The sequence below is a fragment of the Mchenga conophoros genome, linkage group LG20 (genome assembly GCF_057382185.1).
Source record: "Mchenga conophoros isolate Kocher_MC1m ecotype Shallow Benthic linkage group LG20, M_conophoros_male_GT1.1, whole genome shotgun sequence".
NCBI classification, from domain to species: Eukaryota; Metazoa; Chordata; class Actinopteri; order Cichliformes; family Cichlidae; genus Mchenga; species Mchenga conophoros.
This window is the reverse complement of record NC_140545.1, coordinates 1099943-1127777: the sequence shown is the minus strand read 5'-3', so window position 1 is coordinate 1127777 and position 27835 is coordinate 1099943. Positions and strand designations below refer to the sequence as shown.

Genomic DNA, 27835 nt, shown 5'->3' with positions numbered 1-27835 from the left:
TAGATGAAGTCAGCTATCTCATCTTAGCATATTTATATGCATATTTATAATCATACGGTTCTTGGAGTGAGTGCATACACTCATGAAGTTTAGTAACTTCCGGTCACTGCAACAAGCCCAGGTACAGTTTACCGACGGATGGGTGCAGGACCTTGAAATGCACCGTGTAGAACGAAAGACCATCGTACGTATCATAAGTTTACCAGTCTCACAAATCGTCGTCATAAATACACATTCCTTAACCGTTTATTAATAGGACCTTTGAGCTCAACGGTAATTAATTAGTAGTGGAAATAATTTCTGGTAGCATCACAGAAATGTAGCAGTGACAATAATATTGTATGCTGTAATCGTACTGGGCAATTAGTGATACAAAAAACCTGTTTTATCCTGTGAATAAAAGTATATGTTTTTGTCAATGTACCATAATAACAGAAGCGAAACGCAATATTGTGTCAGGACAATTCACTATTTATGCACAATAAACAAAGGAGCATAGCGCGACAATTTCTGTTCTTGCTTGTAACCTATATCACCAATTATGTTATGAAAATGACGTATTAACTACTAAAAAACACTGACCTTCGTGTAAATGCTTGGAGCAGACTAACCTGTGAGCTGGAGTGTTCTGGGACGTTATATTTGGTCTTTGAATGGCTGCAATCCAGACCATCCGTCGCGTCTTTGTTACTTCGGAAACATGGCTTGAACAATTTCTCTTCAACGACGTAATCTGATAACAACCGATCTCTTTACCCGTCGGCTTCCCGTGGCTGTCATGCGACCGGCTATTGCAGTTAATAATACAACAGCTTCTTGACATTTTTGTGTTTCTTTTTATCGCTGTATAACTGATTTTAATTGAAAGCCTGCGTGCGCTAGTACCGCTTGCCACGAGTTCCCAGAATCCTTTGCGGTTCTACCCGTGAATGACGTCACATTTTCAATCTCTATATAATATGCATGTTAAATTTTATATTTGGGGTAAAATATCAAGTCTTTTCAAGTAAACCGGTTCAAGTCCAATTCAAGTCCCAGGTCATTGGTGTAAAAGTCCAAGTCAAGTCACAAGTCTTAGAACATTTTTTCAAGTCAAGTCTAAAGTCATAAAATTAATGACTCGAGTCTGACTCGAGTCCAAGTCATGTGACTCGAGTCCACACCTCTGTCTGTAACTCAACGGTATCTTTGAGAGTGGAGAAACCTGCCCGACCGCTTCCTTCCGGTATTACTGGGAGCATGTTGATCAGCTTGTCATTAAGTGCTTGGATGAAAACGGTGAGAAATTTGGGTTTATACATGGATTTATTGTGGGTTCGCTGCACTAGTTTGATGTTGTAGCATATCAGAAAGAAATGTACTCATGTTTTGTTTTGTGTTTTTTCTGTTTAGTTGTTTTTCTTTTGTTTTGTTTTGTTTTGTGTTTTTTTTTGTTTTTCTTTTGTTTTGTTTTGTTTTGTTTTGTTGTTTTATTTTGTTTTTCTTTTGTGGCAAGTGAATAAAAATTAAGAAATTAAAATAGAAAAAATAGGGGAAAGAATATTCATAAAGCCAGATGGAGGATGAAATAACTTTTTTGACGTTCTGTCAAGCAACACGCGACAGTGTTAGTCGAGGCTAAATGTGCTTCTCTAGCCAACAACAGAAGGTGGGGCAGGTTATTCGTAATAGAGGAGGTTTGACAACATCCACTTTTTTGTCACTGCATGCAGATTGTCCATCTCCACCCATTTCCATCTCATTAAGCTTTTTATTATTGTTATTAAGCCTAGTATAAGCTTCGTTTAAGCCTATGATTATTACCACCTTATTGTTGGAAATAATGGTGGATTTTAGTCTTTAAGCTTTATAAAGCTTTATAAAACAATGTCTATATATGTATGTCCCCTTTAATAAGTATACAAGCACATTGGCAGAGAATTTGGGTTTTATAGCAAAGCTGTGTAGACGCTGTAAGGGATTTGCTCGTTCCGCATCACTTTGAAGTCACCTGTGGATGTTTCAGGCTCTGGTTGCCTAGGTGACCGTAATATATTTAATACCAGTTCATACATAAATCAGCTGGATTGTTCACTCTCATTGGTAGTCACTTCAGTTGTTCACCTGAAAGATGAGAAAGGTTTATCATCCATGTCGTGTTACCAGCAGTTATGCCTTTACACCATTCACTTTCTTCACTTTCTGCGATCTCCACTCACCAAAGTGCTTCCAGTCTTGAGGTAGCTCACCTACATTAGGCCCGCTGTCTTTATCAAAACCAGACACACAAGTGGTTTGGTCCAAACAGCAACACAAAAGAATCATTTCACTGCTTACATTGCAAAGTTTATATTTCCCTTCATGGAACAGCAAGGTCTTTTACCATCAGCCGAGCTTTGCATGGGTTCTGTTAAGAAAAACCCTTCAAGGATTTGCTACGCACAAACAAATGCTGGATCCATATCAGCAGGTGAAAGTATGAACAAATAAACTCATGCTGTCTTCTTTAGGAAAGACAAACAAATCTAACAATGGGCAAATTTTCCAAGTCGGATAACACAGGAGATAGCACTGATGTACTCACTGTTACAGCTGATGACCATTTTAAGGGCTTCCCCTCTCTATGATATATGAGTCCAAGAGTAAAAAAAGAATCTCAATAAGGCTTACCTATGATGAAGAAGAAAAACAACAGCTGCGTGCCTTGTTATTGGACTTTTAAATTGTATGAAAGCATAATAGGTATACTTTAAATAGTTTAAATCATGTAAACCTAAGGTTTAAACTCTTATATGGAGGCACTGTTGACCGCCGCTCCACCATAGCAGCCATAGTCACCCCTCCTTAGCATTTTTCACACCTAACCAACCCCAGAGTGGGGCGTAGTTCAATAGTTTGCTGTCTGGAGTCTCCCCCTTTAGAGTCTCGATAACCACGGCTCAGGCAGTTTTGACAGTTACAAAAACCTTCACACATACACAACTTACAAAAAGCTCAAAAAGAGCTTTGCCACCTTTGGGGAAATGCCCACTTGGGCCTGAACTCAACAGTAGGGGGTCAAAATTCTTGAGCAGAGAGAGACCCTTCTCAAATTTTCACCTGTGTTTTTTCTTCTAGGCCCCATTTGCAACCAATATAGATTTCTCATTAACACTAAAATAGCACCAGCTTTTCTTCTGAAACTAAAGGAATTTCATTTTCCCAAGAGGAAGAAAAAGAAATAACACTGACACACAATCCTTCAGTTCCCTCATTTTTCCTCTCTAGGTCTGTCAGGAGATGGGTAGGATGTCTTTCTCCTCAGTGCCAGGGGCTCTGACAATGATATGGTTCAGGTCAGAGAGAAGCTGTGAAAAAGAAAAATTACGTACAACCAGATAGAGGCTGAGAAGGGAAAACCATAAAATGGGAAAACAAATATGGATAAACCAGGAAAGAACAGAAATATCAAAGAGACTGTTGTGATACAGGAGCCTGGAGGGGCCTGATGAATGCAGGGCGTGGTTGATGGGACCTGTGCGTTTGGTGTTTAGTTTTACGCTGCCGTATTTCCCGTCTTTTCTTCGACTGAAAAGTAACAGACATGAATTCCTTGTTGCAACAGACCATCAAAGTTTTATTAGTATTAGTCCATGAATTTCACTGAACTGTGCACATTTTCTAGGGTTGGACAGCAGAAGCCTGCGACTATTTGCGCAGTCAGCTTTTAAAGACAGGGATTTTACAACATCCCTAAAAGAGTTAATGAGTTATTTACCCTAGCTGGCCTCCATAACTATGCTGCACTACTAATGATATATTTTAGAGTCTGTGCGGCTAGAAGTAGCAAGAAATTACTCATATAGTGGAACAATAACGGCAATCAATGGCCCTCCTGACCTTACATATGACTTCAACTGTCACATGAACTGTCTGAATCAAATGGAGGCTTTTTCCACTGTTTTATACACACATGGATGAACGGAGAAAAGAAAAAATGAATGTCACTATTGAACATTTATTAAAAGTGCCACTTTTTTCTGTCACAGACGCACGTGGATAGGGTAGGCACTAGGACCTGCTGTGAGCCAAACAGCAGGGAGGAGAAGCTTTGGGACTGTAAACTTTTAGAGCAGTCCATTTCCCAAAGAGTGTGGGAGGGAGACAGACAGAAGTGGATGGCCCAAGACCTGGATTCACAGCTTTAAAAGTAGGAGCGGGATTTTGAGTTTGGGGCAATTCTTCCCCAGGCCTGGAGAGAGTGAGGTGGAATATAGCAGACTTTCTGTGGAAGTTTTTACTCAGTGGGGAGAAAGAAAAAGGAGCATTAAAGGGTGGTGAGTCCTACCTTGCTTTTTTTTTTTTTGCTTTGTTTTTCTTTTTATTAAACACTGTAAATATGCGGGGCGTGTATCCACACATGGCACAGAAGCAGAATCTATTACAGAAACTCTGAGAGCATGTTGTTAAATGTAAGTTGAGCCTCTAAATTGAGATTGAGAACAGCAGCAGCCACTTTTCTATAGAGAGGGGGGATTTCAGCTGACTGCAACATACATGAGGCACTATTAAAAGTTTACTGAGATAATGTTGCTGATGATTGCATTTCTATGTCATTTTAATGTTGTGAGCCGGGTACAGAGGTTTTTCAGGTATTTGCAGATGCAAAGATCAAACGGAGGAGGACAGGGTGTAGAAAGAAGGAGAGAATAGAGGTGAGGAGTAGAAAAAAAGGGGGTTCTTCAAACTTCAATGGGAACCCGTTTACTGTTCAGAAAACTCCTGGGACATCAGGTTACCTTTTCTTTTTCTCCCTCTCTCTCTGTCTCGTTCTCTTTTTTCTATCTGTCGTTCTCTCCACTCATGTTACACAATTCTCAAAAGACTTGCAGATTCTGATGAGCTCCAGTGTCCAATATGAAGCATGTTGAGGGTGTCCTCACACCTGGGTGGGGCTTGTTGTTTATAAGGTGTGCTACTAATCATTTTTTCAACTCTTTAAACTAAATTTTTAAAATTGTGTTGTGTATGCGTGCATGTGTGTGTGTATATGCAAGCAAGCGTGGGTACTAAACACAGACCTCACGCCTGCCACTCCTACGAGGGAATTCCTTTCGGGGTTTGACAGGAGAGGAATGTCACAGTGAGCCAAAGATTACACACACAAACAAACATGAAGCAAATCAACAGTGTCACTAAAGGCTTCACCTTTGTCATATACGTGTGGCTCTCTGTGAAAAACACATTCATTGGTTCTAATATAATGTGCCGAGGATGCTGTTTGGTTGTGGTCCATAAAATCACCAAATATCAACATTGATATATCAATATAGGTATCATATAGATAGGTGTTATGTTTTGTCACCCACCAACGTACCTGTATTATCTGCTTCAGCAGCAGTGTACTGTATTTATGCACCTTTGTGTTAGATAATAAAATAAAAACAGCTGCAGATTGGAACGAGTAAAGAAGTAAAGTTTCTTTAAAAACAGTGAAGTTATAAGTAAATGGCTGATGTTACTGGAGGGGATGTGATTGCCTTCATCTCCTCTCTGTTGGCCCTCTGTTGGCAAAGTGCTGCAGCAACCTGACTATATATCCTACATGACATGCTCTTCTTTATGGTTAACGCAGGAGGAGTCAGCCAAGGCTTAGTTAAAATGAATGTTTTGTAAGTTAAAAATAAAAATAAGATAGGCCGTAGTCAAACTTCAGGTCTGAAATGAGTTTTCTCAAGCAAAACAGGTTCTTTTTCTGAAAGGGAAATCACAGTAACTGTTATTACTGATTATATCTAGAGTACGCCTTGTTGACCTAGCTGCCGGTCTGCCATCTATGCAGACCGACCTGGACACTTGCTAAATTTGTAAAAGTCCAATTTATGACATGTCTCTCTTTTTGCTTTTACCTTTTTTTTCTCTAATAATTAGAAAACAAAAGGTTTTCCTGTGTGTAACTGTGTTTGCAATTGAAACAGAAATGGTTTTACCCTGTAAATCTTTCAAACCTAGCAATGCATCCAATGCCAATGCTAAAAACAACTTAAGCCATATGAACTACCGTTCGTATATGTATGGAGGGCAGATGGACAGTGCTGTTTTCCCCCGCAGACAAAGATGTCTGTGATTATTCATGACCCTCTCAGGTTTCCCTTTGAAGCTGAGTTACAGCTTTCCCTATGTTAGCACCAGTGTGTGCAGTTGTGTATGTGTGCATTAGTGTGTGTGTGTGTGTGTGTGTGTGTGTGTGTGTGTGTGTGTGGGAGGGAGAGCGTAACAGAGTAACTCTTTACAAATGAACAAGTATTAAACTACTTAAACAGTGAAGAGGAACATATTCATGTGCAGCAAAGAATGGCCATAAGGAAACATACTGTAGAGTGTTTTTATGTCACAGCTATTTACCCAGAAAAAAAAATAACCGTGTTGACCTTTTTAAAGTTACAGACCAGCGTAATACATTTATCCCTTCTTGTTCTACATGCTGCATTTTTATCATTTTGTCAGTTTAAGACTCAAACACCACTGACAGCTTGTTGCTCTGCTTGCTATGTGGACAAGTGACATAATCTGAATCTGCAGTCACTCGGATTTTGACAAGAACAGGATCCACCCCTGAAACACATAAAGGAGGAGATGATGTGGGCTGTCTAGACTGAATGGTTGTATAGGACACCTGGGCAAGGGAGAGGCTGTGACAGCACACCTGTACTGTCAGTTTATCTTTGATTCTTTAACCCGAGGCCAGCGACAAACAGCTCTTAAAGTGACTCTAGATTTGCAAACACCATAAAATAAACATAATTTTAGTTGGGTTTTCAATGAACAATGAAAATTTTTATTATATCTCTTTTGATGGACATCTTTATTTAAATTATCAGTTGCACTTTGATTATTAATGTGACTAAACTGTGTGCCAAGCATTAGGATTATTCATGCAGTAATCTGCAGGCTAATATAGGATGGGAGTCATGTGACGCAATTTAGGTGACGTTTTAAAACCCACAGCTTCATGCTACTTCAGTAAAAATACCGTATCACCAGATTACACTCAAGTACTACTTGCAGAACTAGAAAAAACGGGGCGGTGCCAGTTGGCAACAGAATATTTAAAGGTTTCTTCACACTGGATGATAATGTCTTATCAGACCACAAAAGCTGGAGGCAGAATAATCACAATCCTTAATAATCCTCAGTAGTTAATTGCCCAATTAGTGACAGGTAGAGATTTTCAAATACCTGCATTTACACCTGCCCACAAGCATTATCTGCACACCTGATCAGCCTCTGAATTGCTTTGCAAGCCTTTTCCATGCTTCATGATTCTTCATGCATCCTTTAGAGTAACACTTTTCGTAGCATTACACAACAGGTAGTAAAATTAGTAATATTGTGCGTATTCTAAATCCTTATGTGCTACAGTGTGGTGAAAATATATCATTGGTGATGTGAAGATGAGATTTCTTGATATAAAGGCTTATTTGATTATTTTACCATAATTTTACAATTTAGTAAAGTAGTAGTTTTAAGGTGTAGGTTTTGTTAAAACTGTTTAAGTCAAACTTTGACTTTAAAAAATGAATCTAATAACTAAAATTTATTAGGTGAAGGAATCTCGTTTCTTTCTCTATGAGTGATGGTTATGCTCGATAAAGCAGAAGGAAGCATCCCTCTTTCTCGATAGTTCATGGGTCAGAATGTAAACCCAGGGCGCTGGTTATCTTTTGGGTCAATACACAAAGTCGGGTGAGAACATCTGGCGTAAAGTAAACTAGTCGAAGGGTCTGTCTGAAATCAGTGGGAAAGGTAAAAGGTCAGAGTTGGAGGTTATACCTCTGTGCTTGTGTAGGAAAAGCGGGATCTGGAGGCCACTGCAGGTCAGAATCCCGAAGGAGCTCTGAGCAGAACAGACAAAAAATATATATATAAAATATCGGAAATGTAACATCAGCTTTCTGCTGTAATTCTTGTTGACATCTCTTTTACAAACATCTTCTCACAATGTTTGGAAGGAAACGTGTTCAACAGAAATCTCAGCTAACATTGTTTGACATTTGTAACTTACTGGATTTGAACAGGGCTCTTGTCAAACATGTGCAGGATTCTTTATATGGACCTGGTTTTCTGCCCCTTTGCGCTGCACACAAACACGCTTCCGGACTTTTCCACAGATGAAAACTGAATCCAGTTGCAATTCTGTGTTGAAGATCTGATTTTGACAGGTGCTGCATCAAAGGGTTATGTCTGTGTGCTCTGATCTTATTTCTATCTCTATTGTGTGCATAGTACTATATATGCCTACAAAAAATACATCTAAATGTACTGACATGCCTGCTCATTCCACATAAATGCCTCTGTGACTTTTAGCTATGGCTTACTCTGGTTTCATGCATGTGCACGCAGCACAAACACAGTAGCTGAAAAATGGCCTTTCTTACAGCTATAATAACAGTGTTGTGGTCTTAATCTGTTGACTTTGTGTTTGTCTGATGTTGTGAATTGTTTCACTGCAACTCCTCGTTAGATGTGTGTGTACATTTGGATTAACGTGATGACACCGTCTCACTCTCACTTTCCTTTGCCTTTAACCCAATTGGTAGTTTAACTATAGCTTGTCTGGACATGAAACTTGCTCTTGTTGCCATCAACAGAACAAAATACTTGGTCTCCTCAAATATTTAGATTCAGTACAAAAGCCTCGTGAAAATAGCCTGATAGTTCACAATAGACCTTTTTTTGTAACAATGTTCTTTTTTTTACTCTACACAAACATCTCTTCTTATAAATTTTAAAGTGATACAATTTTCTCACCTGGCTATCAAAAGCTATCACAATACAGAGTGTAATAGTAATGGACACCAAGCCCAGCAGTGGGAGAATGGGGTTTGTCAATGAGTATTCACAAAGCGCATGTGTGTACATGTGCATGTATACATGTTTGTGTTGGATACCCTTCAAACACATAGACACGCCTTAGCCCCAAGGATACAAGCGAAGCCTCTCATTATGCACTCATTTTGATTCTGCCGATTTCAGAATGCACAGAATGCATGAGGATGAGCCACTGGCTAGTCGTAACAGATTAGCCTCCTGCACAGCCAGCAGGAGTTAACAAGGTGTTGTTCTACATATAGTTGTTTCAGCCAGACAGGATCCTGCAAAATACCAATACATCAAGGACTTTACAAGCAATTTTCTCTCCTCCAAACTATCCGTTTTATCTGTCATCGAGTTTTGTTGCAGTTAAAACTCACGGATTAATGGTGAGTCCTCAGGACTTTTGGGGAGTATGACGCTGCAGGCAGCAATTTCTCTCTGCTAGATTCTCTTTTAAGCCTTGTATTAAGCTCCATAGTAAATATTCATTTATCTAAACTCCTGTTCCAAGTCACTTACATGCAAAAAAAACATACACACACATAGAGCTGTGCTGGAAAGTAGCCACTTACTCTTTCACCAGAGCTCTGCTCACACAGTGAACATGGCATGCTGCTAACAGACAGAGGATGGGCCTGGGAGGTCCCATGCAGACAGGTGTTAGACATCAGCCAGAGGGGAAAAGTGTGGGAGGGTCAGGAAAGGAGGGAGATATGAAAAGGGAGATAGGGAGAGTGAGAGACATAGAAGCAGAGAGAGAGAGTGATGACAGCACGATGTGGAGACCACACAGAATAGAAACTGGTTCGGTCAAATCTTTAGTAAGAGGTGTCATGGTACAATCAAACAAACACTGGGAGGGACAAAAACAAGATTCTTTGTACAATCTTGAGCAGATTCAGTGCACTTCTGACAAGCCTGTCTATAAGAGTGCAACAACATGGACTGCAGTAATCAGTGTTGTTTGGTTAACTAGAGACGAAGCTGGGTATCCTGGTTTTCATAAAGCTGGCAAAGTTCAGCCTCAAATTTGACTTTTTTTGGATGCATTAACAATATACAGCACTTATGCCTCCTTCAGACATCCACTAATGTCTTTCAGTCTGACTTAATGTGAAAGTATCTGTTTCATGTATGATTGTGCGTCATAAACACGTTTAAAAGTTAATGCTGCAGCCTTACTAGATAAGAATAAGAAACATTAGAAATAGCCACAGATTTCTTTTAAAACCGGCCCAGTCTGAGTGCCTGCCATTACAACAGACAGGAATGTGCTTTTTAACAATTTTAGCATTTTAGCACAAACACTAGAGCACAGATGGATGGTAGTTCTCATGCCTTGCAGACAGGCTTCCAAAAATCACCTAGTTTCCCTAATTGCCCCACAATGTTACATATATCACAGACTGAGATGTTAATAAGATTATTAAAGATTGAATCAGAAACTAACAGCACTGTGTTTTTCATGCAGTGAGTGAACCTTTATAAGCTGCTGTTCACTGGCTGTCTGTTCCACTGGACCAGGCGTATAGCAGTTATCGGTTAAGAATAAAACCATAGCTCCCAAATTTAAAAAAAACAAACCCCAACCTAATGCATATTTACCAAACCCAGAGTGAGCGCTGCTTTCAAAGAAGTGGGGCCAGTTTTTTCCTTATTATTATATTATTGCTGTCTTTTGAGGTGAGTTGGGTTGTGAACTTTCTGCCATTGTTACCACAAAGTTTTTGATTAAGAGTCACCAGTCAACAACCCTCTGGCAACTTCTTGAGAATAACCTGTATTTCTTTACTGTTTGGCGTGTGGTTGCTAGGGATGGGTATCGTTTAGGTTTTATCCGATACCGGTGCCAAACCGGTACTTTTGAAACGGTGCCGGTGCTTAAACGGTGCTCAAACCAGTGCTTAAAGAATGGAGAACACAAAATTGGTCCAAAAACCTCTCATGTTCAGCTGTTTTTTTGTAAAAAGATAACAATGTTAGCCTTTTCTGCAGCTATGGGGCATATATGGCATCACTCTTGGCTGGCAGCAGTGCTTAATCGATGGAAAAAACACCAATTTTGTCTAAAAACCTCTCATGTTTAACTGTTTTCCACTTTTTCTTTGGTCATTTTAGCCTTTTTGTCCAGGGTGAAGGGAGTATCTGCCATCAAACAAGAAGACAGCCGCATGTAACTACGACGGTGTTTGCTAGTTCACCTTACATGCATTAATGTAATAACGTGGTTAGCCTACTCAACGTAAATTACACACGAACAACATTAAGCTACTCACGCAGAGAAGAACGGCTGCTGCTGCATCATCATCATTTCTGCTACACTGGCAGGGCTAGGGGCCAGGACTCTCCTCTTCGGGTTTTTGGGGGATGTTGCAAACTCCGGGTCTGATAACAGGCACCACACCCGCAGTAGATGCGCTCGGTGTGAGGTCTCGCAGCAAGCTATCAAATACGGCGCATTTCTCGGCTTTTAAAAAAACGCTATGCGTCGCCAGGTGTTTCATCGGATTCGAGGTGTTGCCTCCTTTGACAGTATCACAGTATCAGCTTAAAGCACTTGTTGCTGCTGAGTTTGCTCTTTTGCTGTGAAGTACAGCCAGACTTTGACCGCTTCGCCTTGGACATTTTTAATCTGTAGCTCTGCTCTAAAAGAACGTACGTACCTGGCCCCGCCTACTACGCTCGGAAACGTAAAATGATTGGCTAGAATCTAAAGTGTATCACAGCTCAGGGAAAAAAAGCACCGAAATAAAGCACCGAAATGTGCGCTGCTTTTCGGTCTGGTTACTACCGTTTATGACAGAACCGATACCGGTACCCATCCCTAGTGGTTGCTGGGGGTTGCTGGGTGAAATTAGTCTCAAAGAGAGTGCTTTTGACTGCTTTGCTAACAGTTTCACATGGAGGTTTTTGTTCCATATACAACTTTGGGAACAATTTCACCTGCAGACTACAAGCAACCTCCCACAAACGCTCTCCAATGAGTCAGAAAATATAAATTTAGGTGTGTGTATATGGGGCTTAGCAGTTGATTTCACAGTGACAGGAACCATTCACAAATGATCAGGGAATTTCCCTAGCAACTGGTGGTTGCCAAGCACTTGCCAACCAGTCTCTAGGCCTGTGTGACTGGGACCTAATGTCATGATCCTGGGTCCTTTTGTGTTTTCTCTTCGATTTTGGTTCTGTTCTTCCTCTGTTTAGTGTTTACTCTGTTCTGCCCGTGTGTTCCTGTATCTAGTCCGCGTTTCTTAGTTTGTGTCCTTTCATGTGTAAGTTCCTGTTTTATTGTGAAGGTCTGCGTCTTATGTGAGTGTTTTCAGTTTGCCTCCCTAGTCTCGTCATGTTAATCACTCCCAGCTGTGTTTCCCACCTGTGTGTAATCTCCCTGTGTTCTCTGAGTGTATTTAAGTTGTGTTTTCTGTCTTAGTTGCTGGTTTGTCTGTGTTGTTTCCCCTCGTCTCCCCGTATGTATTTCCTCGGACCTCCCTGCATCTTCGTTTCTGGTTTGTGTTGTTAGTTTCCCCAGTTTAGGTTTCCGGTTTCATGTTCACCCACCATTGCTGTTTGTACCCACTCCTGTAAATAAATACTCACCTGCACCAGAGCTGCCGCCTTTTGGGTCCTTTCTCCAACTCCACACGGCTTGCCCCGGCAAACCGTGACACCTAAATTGTTTCAATATTGCCTTTTTATTAAAATCTATAAAATATAACACAACCATTAGGGTAATTTTTGCATATTTTGCTTCTTTAGCGTCATGGAGCAATATTGGTTAACACTTCGCCCTAGACCCCAAAAACAAAAGCAATTAATCAGTTAAATCTAAAAAGTATTATGAGAAAGAAGTGGAAGGTAAAACTATTCAGCCAGCCTTTCAGACTGTTTCCTCTGTATTTGTTGACTATGTTTTAAAATTAATTTGAATTAATTTGAAGCGTCATGAAGGGATGCAACCAGAACTACTTTCCATGTATTAAAGTTTCCTTTTAGCTGTCTGTCAAACGTGAGAACTAGTTGTGTTTCCTGTGTCGTATATGCTACCATTACCAAATTCAATTAAGAATATTTAGAGAAAATCTTGCGTGCATATCTTAATGTTTGACATAGCATATACTCAGTCTTGCGTGACCACACCCGTGCTCATGGCGACAGACAGACCGCAACATAAACGGTGCGTAATGGAAAGTTTTAGTCTCTTAGCAAGCACATCTGTCTATTTACGCCCATGTTTCACTTTACGTTGCGCTGAAATCTACCTGGATGACTCACTCGGGGGTTGCTCAGCTGCTGATTTGTTTACAATACCATGAGGTGGCAAAATTACACACATTTGTCTCCTCAGATACTGCTGTTAAAAATACTCTGCTAAAGGTTTGAGCACTAAGATTCAACTTCTTTACTCAAGTAGAAGTGTTGAAGTACAGGCTCTGGAGTGTAATCAAGCTTTGGAGGACATTGCTACCAGCTCACTGAATCTAATGCCATAATAGTATCATACAAAAATAATATTAATATAAGGGAATACACAATTTATTTAAACTTAAATACCAATTCTAATGAATATACTCACCTTGAACATAATGTTATGAAGGACACAAGTAAAGGCAACCAAAGGAAATCGAATAAATGACTCTACTTGCTGTTGCATTTATTGTAGATGGATGATTTTGCTTCTTCAAGTAAGTATAGCCAGGGGTTAAAGTGGGATTTGGCAGGTGACGTTGGTTGAAGTGGTAGAGCGTGGGAAAATGAAAAACTTAGAAATACATTTTGTGTACATTTTGTGATCAGCTGACCTGTGCTGGTGTTTTATGTTGTGATCGGCCAAATGAATTATTAAGATATAAGCAGATCTTATAAGAGCCATCGTCGCTGATTCTCCAGCTTTGACAGCATAGATCTAGTATAAAGGCAGAATTCAGTGAGTTAATCTAATCAAAAACATCACCTTAAATTTAATTTGATTTGTGCAACCTTGATGTAACATAACACTGTCCATGAACATCACAGCTGCTCCGCACATTCGATTCAGTTCAGTTCAATTTTATTCATGCAGCGCCAAATTACAACAACAGTTGTCTCAAGGCGCTTTATATTGTAAGTGCCACAATAATATATTACTGTAAACTTCACCGCAATCCTGAAAACTAACCAGTTTAGCCTGCTCTCTCCCTATGCAGCCTTTGAATAATAACAAGTCAGTATACTTCAGTTTCTTTGAAGTATACTGACTAAGTTTTTTTTCCCCTTCTTGATTTCTTACTCTTTTTCATATTTGTCACATTTAAATGTTTCAATTCATTAAAAGTAAAGATAAATGATGATTTCATTTACTGAAGGAAAAAAAGCTGTCCACACCTACATGGCCCTATGTGAAAAAGTAATTTCCCCATAAAGCTAATAACTAGTTGTGCCACCCTTGGCAGCAAGAACAGCATTTAAGCATATGTGATAAGTGGCAATAAGTCTTTTGCATCATGGTGGGGGAATTTTGGCCCACTTCTTTGCACAGTTGTTTTAATTCCATCACATTAGAGGGTTTTCAACTATACAGACGTGAATTTATTGGTGTGTTTCGAATCATTATCCTGCAGCATAAGCAAAGTGCACTTAAACTTTAGAGCATAAACTGATGGATATTCTCCTTCAAGATTTACTGGAAGAGTTCATAGTTCCATCATTAATGGCAAGTCATTCAGGTCCATGTCTGACGGTGGGTATGATGTTCTTTTTATGAAATGCTGTGTTAGTTTCACACCAGACCGAAATAGTGCGAAAAGTTCAAATTTTGAGTTTGCCAGTCCACAGACAAGACGGACCTCCAAATATTTACCCAAATTTTTGTGCCTTTTTCTTTGTTCTTCTTATCCATAAATCATTAACACTAACTGTGAGTGCTGTTCACCACTGTTCCACGTTTTCTCCATTTATAGATAATGGCGCTCACCGCGTTTCACTGGAGTTCCAAAGCCTTCGAAATGACTTTGTAACCTTTTCTCAGCTGTTCTTGAGTTTCTTTAGATCACTGGATTTTAGTCTAGTTAACTCAAATATAGTGAACACATATGTAACAAAGCAAAAATCAGAAAAGGGACAAATACATCTTCCCAACGGTGCATGTGTTTGTATTGATATTACAAATATTCATATTGGAAGATGGATCAAGTCAGAGAATTTTTTAATCCTAAACCACTCTTTGCCATTTTGATTAGATAATACACGTTCCCCAACTGGACGAGTAACAGCATGAGTGAAACTCTGCATAAATGGTGTTTGAGTTTTACTCTAACAATAAAGCTACAATATGATCTAACTCAAGCCTGAAACTGCTGGTTTTCTGTTAAAGCTATTGAGAGAAGACACAAAGTGATGAAACTCCACGTTTTCCTTTCTTTTGAATGCTTTGTAACTCCCCATTGCCTTTATTTCCTCCCTCTGACCCTGTCCTTGAACTCTTCTTTGTCTCAGTGTCTGTTCCACTATAAACTTGTCCTTCCTTACTTTGCTTCTCACATGCTCCTTTATGTGTGTAATTCTCTAGATATCTTATTGCCCATATGCATCCCGCCCTCCAATATTGCTGCCTCTCCCTATCCCTTGATGTATCTGATTCCTTCCTCTCCATCCTTCTGTCTTCATCGCTGTCTGTGGCCAGACAGGCATTCTTGCCTCTGGCCCTCCTCATGTCTCTGTGCTGCTGTGGGATTTTTAGATGCTCACCAGGAAGGGGGAGTTATTACCAGAGCCGAGCCAAAAGATTAAACACTTGTCACGAGAAGATTGTTGAATGTCAAGGTCATAAAAACTAGGGTTCTGGAAAACATGTTAATCATTGTGTTCATCCTGACTTCAAGGCTTGGAGGATCAGCCTCCCACGTCCACTGGTCCAGTGCAGGGAGAGGGTGGGTTGATTGGGGATGGGCCCATTATGTGGAGAGAAAGAAAGGGGGTGAAAAATGGAGGGAATGGCTTTCACTAACAAAACTGTGATGCTCTGACTGAGGTTTTGAGTGACTTCCAAAAAACTGTCATGTCTTGAACTCGGCTGGAATCGAACAACCAACATTTTTAGTAAGATTATAGAAAGTAGTTGAGCAGTTTGGTCAGAAACAAAGTTATAAAACTTGCTTAATACATCTCACCGACAGCTGAGAGAGTGAGTGAGCCAAGATTTTAAATCTTATTGAACAAATTCAAAGCTGTCTGGTACTTGTCTCCTCAGCGGCTGTGGTCTGAGAACACTTCGGCTTCATATTTTGCTCTCAGAAGAAGGTCCAGCAGAGTTTGGCGATTGTACATTAAGAGAGAGTTGACTCTACACTGGCGCCACTGTGACTTAAGTGTTTGCTTAGATGATCACATATTACTAATTGCTAAATGAACTTAAGTGACAGAGTCGAGGCCACTCTCCCTCCCATTGATCGCTGGTCGGTGCCCATATACGCCATCATCCATTTGATTAAACCACTTCCACTCCTTTTAGTTCGTCCCAGCAATCACTTCATGTTTCTCAGGGGTTTTTGGCACTGTGTGCTGGTACCCGTGATCGGCCATCAGCTCAAAGACCTCCTGGCAAACTTCTCGTTTCGGGCTGCTACCAATACTACCATCAGCCACTAAACACAAAAACATCTGCATCTCATGACGTCTGGTGATGTCATATTTTCATATCAACTCAGCTTACTAGGAGCAGGTACTGAAAAAGTTTCACCTAATGGAAACCGAGTGGAGTCAAGCCAGCCTAGAAGGTATAAGTGGAGGAGGGCTGCTGGTGTTCATGCTTTGTATCACAGGCGAATCACTCACGTTGTTCATTAATAAACAGTTTTGTTGCATGCTGACATTAATCTGATATTTTCATTGACAGTGGAATAAATTTTAGCCCTGTTTGTACAAACAAGCTTCGATTTGCTGCTTTTGCTTCCAAATTACTGCTGGAATGAAAGTATTGTTTATATTTTAGGTTCCTTTCACGAACGCCACAATGATTCAGTCTTTCTATTATGATGAATCAGTGTTCGACTTACTGTAAGACATCATGTGACAACAGTGGAGCGGTTGACGTCGCACTGCAGCCACGTCTTTGCTTTGTCTCAGGTTTACCCGTAAATAAAACATGACTGTGGAACAAATGTTGTCAAGAGATGAAATTGAATGTGTTGCTGCACGAAGTTTCGGCAACAAAGACTTTCAGGTCCAACAGTATAGGAAGAGCCCTGGGATTCTTGGAACTGTTGTTCAGTATTTTGGTCGCCCTTAAATGCCCCGGGGCTTTGTTGCATTGTGGGAAGCTGTGACTTAAAGTCAACATAAGTATGTTATTGCGCCTATATTCTGCCGGATACACTGTCAGCTTTTATTTGTATGTATTTGTATTTGTATCCTCTTGACACAACACTTTGACATCTACTTCTCTTGAGTAGTTTAATAAAAGTGTAAAAGTGAAGCCATATGCGGACACAAAGCCCAGTTATTCCAGTTCCAAGAAAAATTCACTCCACAGGAAATGCTAATAGAAATCCTGTTGTCCTTGTGTTTGGTGAATATAAAAAAGTCAATCACTTTAAGGCTTCTGAAGCAGAACCAGTATATATATTATTTTATCCCATAACAAAACATTTATGTATGCTCTGACTTCAGCAAGAGTTGGAAAGAAGAAAGACCCTCTCCAGTTAGAGTCTATGGATTTTATCAGAAAATGGTTGCGTAATTTTCCCCAAAGACGAGAAGATAATGGTCTGACCCTGTGCTTTGCACCTGCAAAGATGCACTATAGTGCTCAGATCTGCTTGCTGTTAGGCACAGAAACAGCCATGTACTCAGGAAGTTACCTCTGGCTTTTAACTGTGAGAGTAAAGATGAACACTGGGTCAAATTCCAGGAGCAAAAAAATAAAAAAAATGGAGAGACAGATAAATGAGAGACAGACGGAGAGAAACAGAAACCCAGAAAGCACGAAACAGCAGGATGAAGATGCTGGCTCTTTGCCAGTTTGTTCCCTTTAGTTCCAACACCATGGCTCCCCTCTTCCCTGATATTCTCAAGATGCCCTCGGCAGACATACAGAAGCTTTTATTTTACAACAGCTGATGGCAAAAACAGCTGTGCAAAATAGAGTATATTCATAAAGAATCATTTAGGTGCTGTCCTTTGGATGGTTGCTTATCAATTACCATCCCCTACTGCCGTTGTCATTTACAGTCCTCTAACACTGCAGGCAAATGTAACTGAAATGTTTGCAGAAAGCCCAAAGCTGTGGTTTATTTAAGATGTTTTTTGAACTACTGAGCCAAATGTTCAGCTGATTGCCAGCATGCCTCTCTATGGCTGCCAGTACCATTTAAATGAACGCTCGGTCTTTTGATAGCTACTCATTTGCAGAGGAATACATTTTAAAGTTGTATGTGCTGTTACCTGTGCATAGTTAAACCCTTACATATTTTATTGTTGGACATAGTAAACCGATCGAGTGAATTCAAGTTCATGTCGAGACCTCATACTTTGTTTTTCCACGCTGTAGCATTTGCCAGCTCCACATTTTGCACACCAAATGTTATTTTGTTCTCCATATCTCGCATCGTTTGTCATCCCTGCGACGAGTAAAGTACTTTAGCAGGTTATGTGTGCCTGCATGTGTGACACTACCTGTCTCGTTCCCCCCGTGTCCTGTGGCTAAAGCAGCAAAGTTTGGTGGTTGAAGTATGTCTGATTTACAGCAGGTGCTATTGTTGTCCATGTAAATGTCTTTTTAACATAAAGACCAGGGGGCGGTGAGGAACAAGGGTGCAGAACAGTACGCCACACAGGCTTAAAAAATGGCAGCATCATAGTAAATGGAAAACTGAACTATCATTAAACTCCTCTAATATAGTTTGGTTTTTGTTTCTGTTGGTGGTGGCGGTTAAAATATATATTTTAAGTTAAACAATTAAATTCACTTGAGAAAATGATGGCTCTAAGGTTAAATGGCTTTATGCAGACAATTTGAATTACAAATTGGCAAAACTAATGCTTAGTTAAGACAACTTAAAAGGTAAAGGTCACATCTGGTATCAAGAATCACCAGATACAACCTGACAAACCAGGAGAGTGACAGAAAAAAGTGTGACAAACTGGGAACAAGTAATAAACCATTAATAAATAAGATAATATGGTTACACTGGTAAGATAAGTGTGAGACAGCAGTTTTAAGAGAAAGCTTTTAGCATGATGATAATCTTAAATTGGCAGCAACTGAAATCAGGAAAAGCACAAATGCCACAGAGAAAACAGAAAGAAGAAGTCAGCTGATCGAGGGTGAAATAACTCATAACAATGCTTCGGCTGAAATATGGAAGAAATCCACACTTTTAATGCGTAAGAGAGTCCAAACATTCTTTTAATTTTGGTGACTGCTGCACGTTTGCTGTGCCAAAAAATAGGAGTTTTAACGTGTTTCCAAGAAAAGACTCAGCCTTCCGAGAACCTTTGGGGAGTGTAATTTAATTGTTATTTTAACGCTGCATGACATCATTTTACGTGACAACAACTCGTGGCAGGTTGTTGTATCGGTTTCACATGGCAGCTAATCGAAACTGTGACACGTGATTTTCCTTCTGTAGCTGAAACATCGTGAATGGAAGCAGTGTAAGGATTATTTCGAAGCGTTATGTTATCGGCGAGTGTGTCGCTGTGAGGAGAAAAGTTCAAACTCTCTTACAACAGTGAGTTGTGACAAAAAGACTTTCATTTCAAACTTTCTCCAAAAAGCAAAACTCGTTTAGACTGAACACGAACTAGTCCAATTTTTTAAACACTGATAACATTTTTAGAGGAAATAAATATATCTTCAACATTTGGATGTGTGTTAAAGGAGAGAGCACGTTGACCTGGCGGTCATCCTGCCTGATAATTATTTCCAGTGGTTGACAGCAGGAGGAACTGTGCTCCACTGGGTTGATGAAAGACACAGAAAAGCTGTTTACCTTTCTCTGTTTTGCGCTCGGCCTCTTTTCTCTCCTCCTCCCTCTATCTCTGCCGCTGTCAGTCTCTCTTTCTCACCCCCTCATAATCTATGGCCGCTGTCATCGCTCTGAGAGAGCGGCGTGTGTTTGTTTGACACGCTGCTCCTGCATATCTTTTAACAAGGACATGTCACTAATAACTAATGTATCACACAGACAGGAAGACACCCTCGCTAACTGTAAACTAACCCCGGAGTGATGGCAGGCGATGCTCTCGTGCCTTCTTGTTTCACACGAGTGTGTAATGCTGTAAACTGTAGTCTGATCATTAGATCATCTTGTGGACTAGCAAAAAAAAGAAGTGTTACAAAGTCAGTACCAGTAACTGCGTGGCTGGTTTCCACTGTCTTTGGCTACATATGTGGTCTCTAAAGTCTTTTTCCCTTCCTGTTGCCCAATGATTAGTTTTCTAGGTCACAACCCGGCAGCTGTGTGACTAATGTCATCTTTTCCACTTGCTTTCATCAACTTTGGCAGTCTGGTTTGACCAGGTAGTGCCATGTGGTGCGTGGAACCCCAGCATGTGAAAGTGATGGATGACTCAAGAGAAAATGGTCTTGATTTACAAAGCTGGCCAATCAGCTTATTGTGAAAAAAGGGAAGCTCCTTATCTTGATGGATGAATCATAAAAGAATATTGAACTACGGTTTTGTTTACCCACCAGTGTATTAATACAGCATGTGTAGTGTCTGGAAATATGAACCATACAGGGTCTGTCCTTTCTCTGGTTTGTGGTTTAACGGTTTTGGAATGCCTCTGTCATTACTTGGCCACAGGACTGTCTCCTTCTAGCTTTGCTGCTCTTCAAGGTACAACATTTTACTTTTTATCACTGCTGCAATGATCTTCCTTCTCTAGTGTTTGATGTAGGGTGTTAGCACCTAAATCCTAAATCTAGGATTCTTTTTTCCAGGCTCAATGTGGGCGATGTTTTTAAACTCCAGTGTAAAACGCAGTAGTGCTTACACAGAATCGTAAAACAAACAGTTTAGGGAGGAGATGTAAATCCTGCTCAACGTTCAGGAGAAACACCAGCTTGTGTGTTTGTTTTTCTGTGTATTTGTGCGAGAAGGTCAGAAGGATAGTCAGGCCGATTCTGATGCAGTGCCGAAGTAATTCTGTAAGTCAGAGGTGTTCTGCTCTGACCTGTGTGCTCATGCTCTGCAGTGTTTACGCTCCACCAGCATTAAACATAAGCCACATATTTTTAACATGAGGATCCTTCACCATAGGCCTTGCAAATAGTGAGCGGCACATCAGCCTGGATCAATCAGCTCACTGCCTGTTTGGTCCGGCTCCATGTGTGCAGGGTGTGGGTGTTTAAGTGTGTGTATGGTTGTGTTTATTGAAGCTAAAATACAATACAAAACCAGTAGGTATGTTTTATAAAACTATAGCTGTTTCCATCATCCGTGATTACTTGATTGTTTTACTGATCAGCTGCCAAACTGACTTTTTGGCAGTGTTTGAATAAGTATTAACAGAAGACGTCGTAACAATAGCACAGCGTAAAAGTATTGGATGCTTGTTAAACGCTGCATTAAAAGATTTACACAAGTAAAGGGCGTGGATCTACTTTCAAAAGCTAACAATCACAAAAACAAGAGTATATGAAAAGCTTTGTCTAACCGCAGGAAAGCTGTAGCGTTAATATTTGAGTAAAGAGCAAAACTGCACCGAATACAGTACTCGAGTACTGCATCATTACCTTTTACAAAGCCAACAGCAGAAACATGTTTAAAGAACATTAAAAGTCAAGGACTTTAACATTCTTAGCTTGTGGGAAAATACCTGAAGAGTGATTTAAACTCTTTTAGCTGAGCTGATATTCCTAATGGGAACAGAGCCAGTGACATTTTGATATTTTTCAGCTGTTTGAAAGGTGGACGCTGGTCTGTTCAGACGCAACACTGACCTCTGCTGGTTATAAGTGCTACACTGCAAGGATTACAGCAAAACTGGTTTTTGCAAGAAAACTGTAAAATATCACGGAAAAAAATCAGGTTTCTTTTTTGTTGTTGTTTTGTGAAGATTATCATATATCACTAATTGCTTTTTCTAACTTCCTCGTTTCTTTAATCTCCTTTCAAAAGGCTCCGCCTCCCACACCAAAGCAGTAAAACATGTTAAGTTAAATATTTATAACACTAATAAACTTGTGTTCCAGCACTAAGCAAGCAAAGTGAAACACCGACACAAGTTTAAAAAATAACAGTAATGCTGTCACACCAGCTTCCACTGACCTCTGTGACCTGCTGGGTGTTTGTCTGGAAGGAAGTGGGTGTATTCACACACAACGCGACGCTGTGCAAACGATCCATGAAAACAGCATTATGTGCATGTACACATACAGATGCATGGCACTATTTTCAGTGCATAGGTTCACTATGTAACGAGTAACACTGGATGAGGTGTTAAATGCCTCACATTCCAGTGTACGGAAAACGCAAGCTCTTAAAGTTAAACATGGTGAGTGTGTGTACACGGCATGAGATAAGGTTAGGTAATGATAAATTGTGTATGTCGGTAAAAAAAGGGTGGCAGGTTTGCGGGGCTGTCTAAATAAACGAAACCGCTTGTTAAGCATGTTTACATTCCTGATTGCTCTGAATGGCTTTTATGCCCATCTTGTCCCTTTGCAGGGCACTTAAACACATACTCCTTTTGAGTCGGAGGTTTGCCTTTAAGATTACTTTTCCTTTGATTTGGTTTGATCTGAAAAACGATAGCTCCAGATGTATTTATGAAAATGTCAACGCGTATTATATCTGACTAAAATAACATTTGCACAAGTATTTAGTGTGTTTTTTGTGTGTCTTTTGCAGAGCTGTAGTTCACGGAGTCCAGATGGCAGGCATGAGGGGCCCGACCTGCATTGGAGTCTGGCTCTAGAGTCCACAGGGGCTCACACTTCAACTGGACACATTCCACAGGTACCCTTAAACACTCACCAAGAGTAACACGTAAAAAGCAAGACATACTTGAGCAGGACCAAAGAAGTGCTCAGTGAATCAGAGCAAAAGAGTCAAACTAAGAACAGAACTAATGCCCCCTTAATGACAACGTCAATGATTCTGAATCTTAGATGTCACAAATGCACAGTAAAGGTAAAGTGTTACATTTTCCAAGTGGATTGCTCACTTAGAAACTATTTATCAATCCTTTCATACATTTTTCAGTGCATTTCAATTAGAAAATGTGTGAAACTTTTCACTTTAGACATTCATGTGACATTATCTCAATTGCGTGTTTGTGTTTGGTTTAGGACGTGTGCCCATGAGGTCGTCATCACTGGTCCTGCTCCTCCTGATCGGCGTCCAGGCTGTACTGAACATGGGAGGTGGATTGGCCCGGAGTGCCGGGGCACCCAACCACAAAGTAGGACAGCAGACGGCAGCCAATCACAGAGCAAGACAACAGCACACAGTAGCCAGGGACCATCTTACTGAAGAACACACTTCAAAGCAGCATCATAGGACCAGCCACCACAGGACCAAGAGGCCTCATCGGGCAGCTTTAAATGCAAAGGATAGGAGCCCTCTTGTTGGGCACTCTACGTTGGATTCCCTCCCTGACCCCTCCATCCCAGTGGTGGATCCCAAGCTCTTCTCCAAGAGACGTTACCGTTTCTCACCTCGTGTCGTCTTCAGTGAGGTTCCACCATCACATGATGCCCTAGAAGGTGAGGGCTATGAAATTGATGGAGTTAGAGGGGTGAGGGTAAGGCGCCGAGCAGGATCACGCACCATGCACCGAGGAGAGTACTCGGTATGTGACAGCATGAATACCTGGGTGAGCAACCTGACAAAAGCCACAGACATGTACGGAAATGAAGTGGAAGTGCTGCCCAATGTTACAATCAACAATGTGGTGAAGAAACAGTACTTCTATGAGACCACCTGTCGATCCCCTACTCAAAGGGGTTCTGGAAACGCAAATGGAGGGAAGCCGGGGGGTTGGGGTGGAAAACAAGGTTCCAAATCAGGCAACTCGGGCTGTCTCGGCATCGACAGTCGCCACTGGAACTCCTACTGCACCAACTCACATATTTTTGTAAGTGCCCTCACCACCTTCAATGAACAGACAGCCTGGCGTTACATCCGCATCAATGCCGCCTGTGTGTGCGTCCTCAGCCGGAAGTCTTGGGGAGGAAGACGGGGGCACTGACTGAGGCGGACGCCCGACCACCAGACTATGAACCGAGCACAAACATTTCTCATTAACAGCCACTGCAGCTTTATTGCCAATACTGTAATCCTTTCCCACACATCCAGACAAACACCCCCACTGACCAAAGCATCCAAACAACACACGTACTTAATGCAAACACACACATCCACACACTCGAACATCTGTCCAGCCCCTCGGCCCCCCGACCCTACCTCAGTCAAAGAAGTCCTGGTTGTTTTAAATTATGAGGACTGCATGTCATATTTATGGTTTATACAGTCAAATATAAAATTATATACCGTATGTGTATATATACAAAATGAATTCAAGCTTTTAATGTTGATGTTATTGTTGTTTTTGTGTTGTTCATGCTGTTATTTATTAAACACCTCAGTACTTGCCCGGTTTGTTGTGTCTGTTTGAGATCATGCTGACCATCACACATCTGCAGGTCTGATCAACTCTGGTTGTTTTAACGTCTTTTAGCTCTTTGCTTTACAACTTTAGTTTCATTGTCTTCTGTAAACCATTACAAAATCCAACCAGCCGTTATAAACAGGTTCGATAAACTTTAGCGTTTAGCTCATGATAAATCCAAAAGCAGTAACCTTCGGGGAAACAAACAAGACACTAAACTTTATTTGATGTACTTGTGTTTTCTTTCTTTATAATCTTTGCTTATATTAAATATTGTAAGCATATTCACATATACAGTACCAGTTAAAGTGGGGACGAGAAATCTCAACATGTGCAGTAACACGGGGTTTCTAACAGTCATTGTCTTCTTTAAATGATTCCCACGTGCAAAAGTCACAAGCCCAGACACTGAGTCACCTTAAATATTTTCCAAATATTGTTACCACATAATTATTATTATTATTCTATTTTCTTTTTTGTTCTTTTTTTTTAATTCCCAAATTTCTGGTGACTCATGTCTCTGCATTAAGATATTCCAGCACCCAAAAGCAGAGGAGGCAGTAGAAAGACTTGTACGTGAACATCGATGCCTGAAGGAATGTGATTCATTCCATGCAGGCACGAGAGACGTGCTTTGCATTTTATACACACAGATTTATTAGCTGTGATGTTCCCAGTGTTCCCAGCAGTAGTGGTGACTTCTCGCCAGCTTGGCATACCGGTGTAAACACTACGGGAAGTCTCTGTGCATTTGTACTTGGAAGGAATGAATATTGCATAGAGACAGGTTCACAACTAAAGAAAGAATAGCAAACTGTATCTTAGCAAGGTACTAGGGCCACAATGAGTCACTACAACAGCTTTAATGTTTCTGATCTTAGAAAGTTTGGACACTGGTGGGAAAACATGCACATTTTTTCATGAGATAAGCTAAATGCAAGCATTTTTTTCACATGTAAATGCAACATCTAATACATTATTTTTCAATACCTTGTTTGGCCTTAATCAGATTATTAGGACTTGTGCTGCAAGTCAACTAATGCTTCTATAGCATGATCAATTTCAAACGTTTTGATACTCAGCAAGTGTGGCTGTGGAAATGTGAAGCTTACAAAGCCATGAAAGACTCTGTAATCATATCAAGTCAAACATGAACACCTCCGAGGTAAAATATCAATCATCTGAAATGTCAGGAAATGGCAATCAAGGGGAACTGAGGGGAAAAAGAACTAATGTGAAACATGTCTGCTAGGCTGGAAGGTTGCACAAAAACCTCATTGTGACTATAAAGAAAGTAGCTTAAGGAAGTAGCCTTGACTTGTTTACAGCAAAGGTGTAACCCTCCAACCTCATCAAAAGTTCAACTCGAAATCTATTGATAAAACAATTCAGCTTTGGAGGAATGTTTGGTCAAAGAGATGAGATGCATTTGATGGTTAAACATAGACTAGAAATGTGCTTTTGATTATGTGACATAGGTGCTGATACAACAGATCAATGTTTCAAGCAGCCAAGAATCCACTATAGGTTGTCCTCACCGTTCTCTCCCACACAACAATGACTGTCCGGCTGCATTTTCAGTTTTCTATGGGGCACAATTAGTCTTGACTGAAGCTGTTGACTAAGGGATACGAAGTATTGATTATATTTGAGCTAAAGGCCCCTTGTGATGCATGAACTCCAGTCACCATTTTGCATATTCCTGTGTTGTTTCTTTTTTATTTAGGAAAATATATTTATCACATTCCCTCTCTACAAGACATGTAATCATAACAATAATTCATGGGCAACAGTGAGACTTTGTCATTTGACTTGATGTTGTGTTTTGATAAGATCTGTGACATGCTAATTAAATACACTAACCACAACACACCACCTATCACTGAAATATGAGGTCTTACTGAGGGCAAAGTCCTACGGAGCCCCGCAAGGGACATGGGAGAAAAAAAATTAAGACGCACTTTTGCGAGATCTCGCAAAAGTTCATCGTAATTTTTTTCTCCCATGTCCCTTGCGGGGCTCCGTAAAGTCCCGGACTTGGCCCATGCACTCGCGCATTCATGGCTAAAGCCTCTATTTAGGTGAGAATCTGCTACCCTCTTGTGGTCACATAGAGAACTGTACTTAACACTCAGATGAATAGCAGAGAACTTCTCTCACATAACTCTATTTCTTCCAAACAGCAGTTGAATTCTGCACCTCTTTTCACATCCTTGCCAGATACCTGGCTGCACTCTCACCTGCACTAACCCTGCGGGTTCACAGGTGCTTTTGAGCTCTGATCGTGTTGCCAGGAAACCTCATCACAGCAAGGCTGTCTGATCAAAGGGGTTTTTTTATGTTAAAATTGTAGCCTCAAAATACCTTTCACTTTGGAAAGAGCTGCTAACAGGCGGTCTGCTAACCCTGACATATTTTCCTTTGATTTTGCTGCAGTTGCTGTGAAGTTATACAAGACACTTGAAGCTTAAATCAGTGTCTCAAAGGAGAAGCAAAAAATCGCTTTTCTTTGATGAATCTTCTTTATGTGCACTTTTCTGAAATAGATTGACGTCATAGAGGTGAGCACGACTCAAAACAGTGACTCCATTACATTTCCATCACTGCACACATGCAATCAAAGAGTCTTTGAACGAAGCCCATTGTAGCATGCATTTGGCAGGGTGCAAACTGAGTGAAGCCACAGAAAATTCATTCTTGGTGTGACCAGCAGATGGCGCTACGCTGCCAGGGTTAGACAGTCTGTTTAAACGTGCCTACAAGTTTGGTGCTATGAGAGTGTTGAACATCTCTTCATTAATATGAAATATAAAATAAATTACAATTTTGCGTGAGGCTGCATTGATTTTACAGCTGGCAGGTCTCACGGAAAGGGCGAAGGCCTTCCTCCAGACCAGGATGAAACAATGGGCAAACATCTGCTCTTGATGATCCCACACATTCAAGAAACAAGAAACAAAAGTATGATCTGCTTACAACAGAACGCCAATAACAGTGATGACAACATGCTTCCAAAAAGACTCGACTTATACACGTCGCCTTCCAAGTAAAGTCAAACCTATCAGTCGCCTTGAAATACCAGAGGCATAATAGATCAACTCAATGATTGACCCATTAAGTATCTTGTTGAGCTATAAATGATCCAGCTGGTCATTTGTTATCTATTTTAGTGGAGGCTAAGACCTGCACATACTTTTCATGTTCACATGTTTGGAACTGCATAGCAACTGAGCCACTAACAGCCAACAACAGCGAACAAGCTGAGTGGTCTTATCAGCCTTTCCACTTTTGGAGCTGCTCTGAAAAGTGTCCAGTGTAAGCTTTGTTGTGGTTTCTTCATCTTCCACAGTTCCTCTAATGGGTCTCAGAACACAAATAGGGGTTTTTAACTGATTCAGTTTTGAGA

General features: G+C 40.5%; 1 protein-coding gene across 1 annotated transcript; it reads left to right on the top strand.

The window, feature by feature from the left end:
* Positions 1-4119: 4119 nt before the first annotated feature.
* Positions 4120-24560, top strand: ngfa (nerve growth factor a (beta polypeptide)). The gene is made up of 3 exons (XM_085259467.1): positions 4120-4295; positions 22668-22775; positions 23108-24560. The coding sequence occupies exon 3, from the start codon at positions 23119-23121 to the stop codon at positions 24007-24009; it is 891 nt and encodes a 296-aa protein (XP_085115593.1). The 5' UTR covers positions 4120-4295; positions 22668-22775; positions 23108-23118; the 3' UTR covers positions 24010-24560.
* The last annotated feature ends 3275 nt before the right edge of the window (positions 24561-27835 follow it).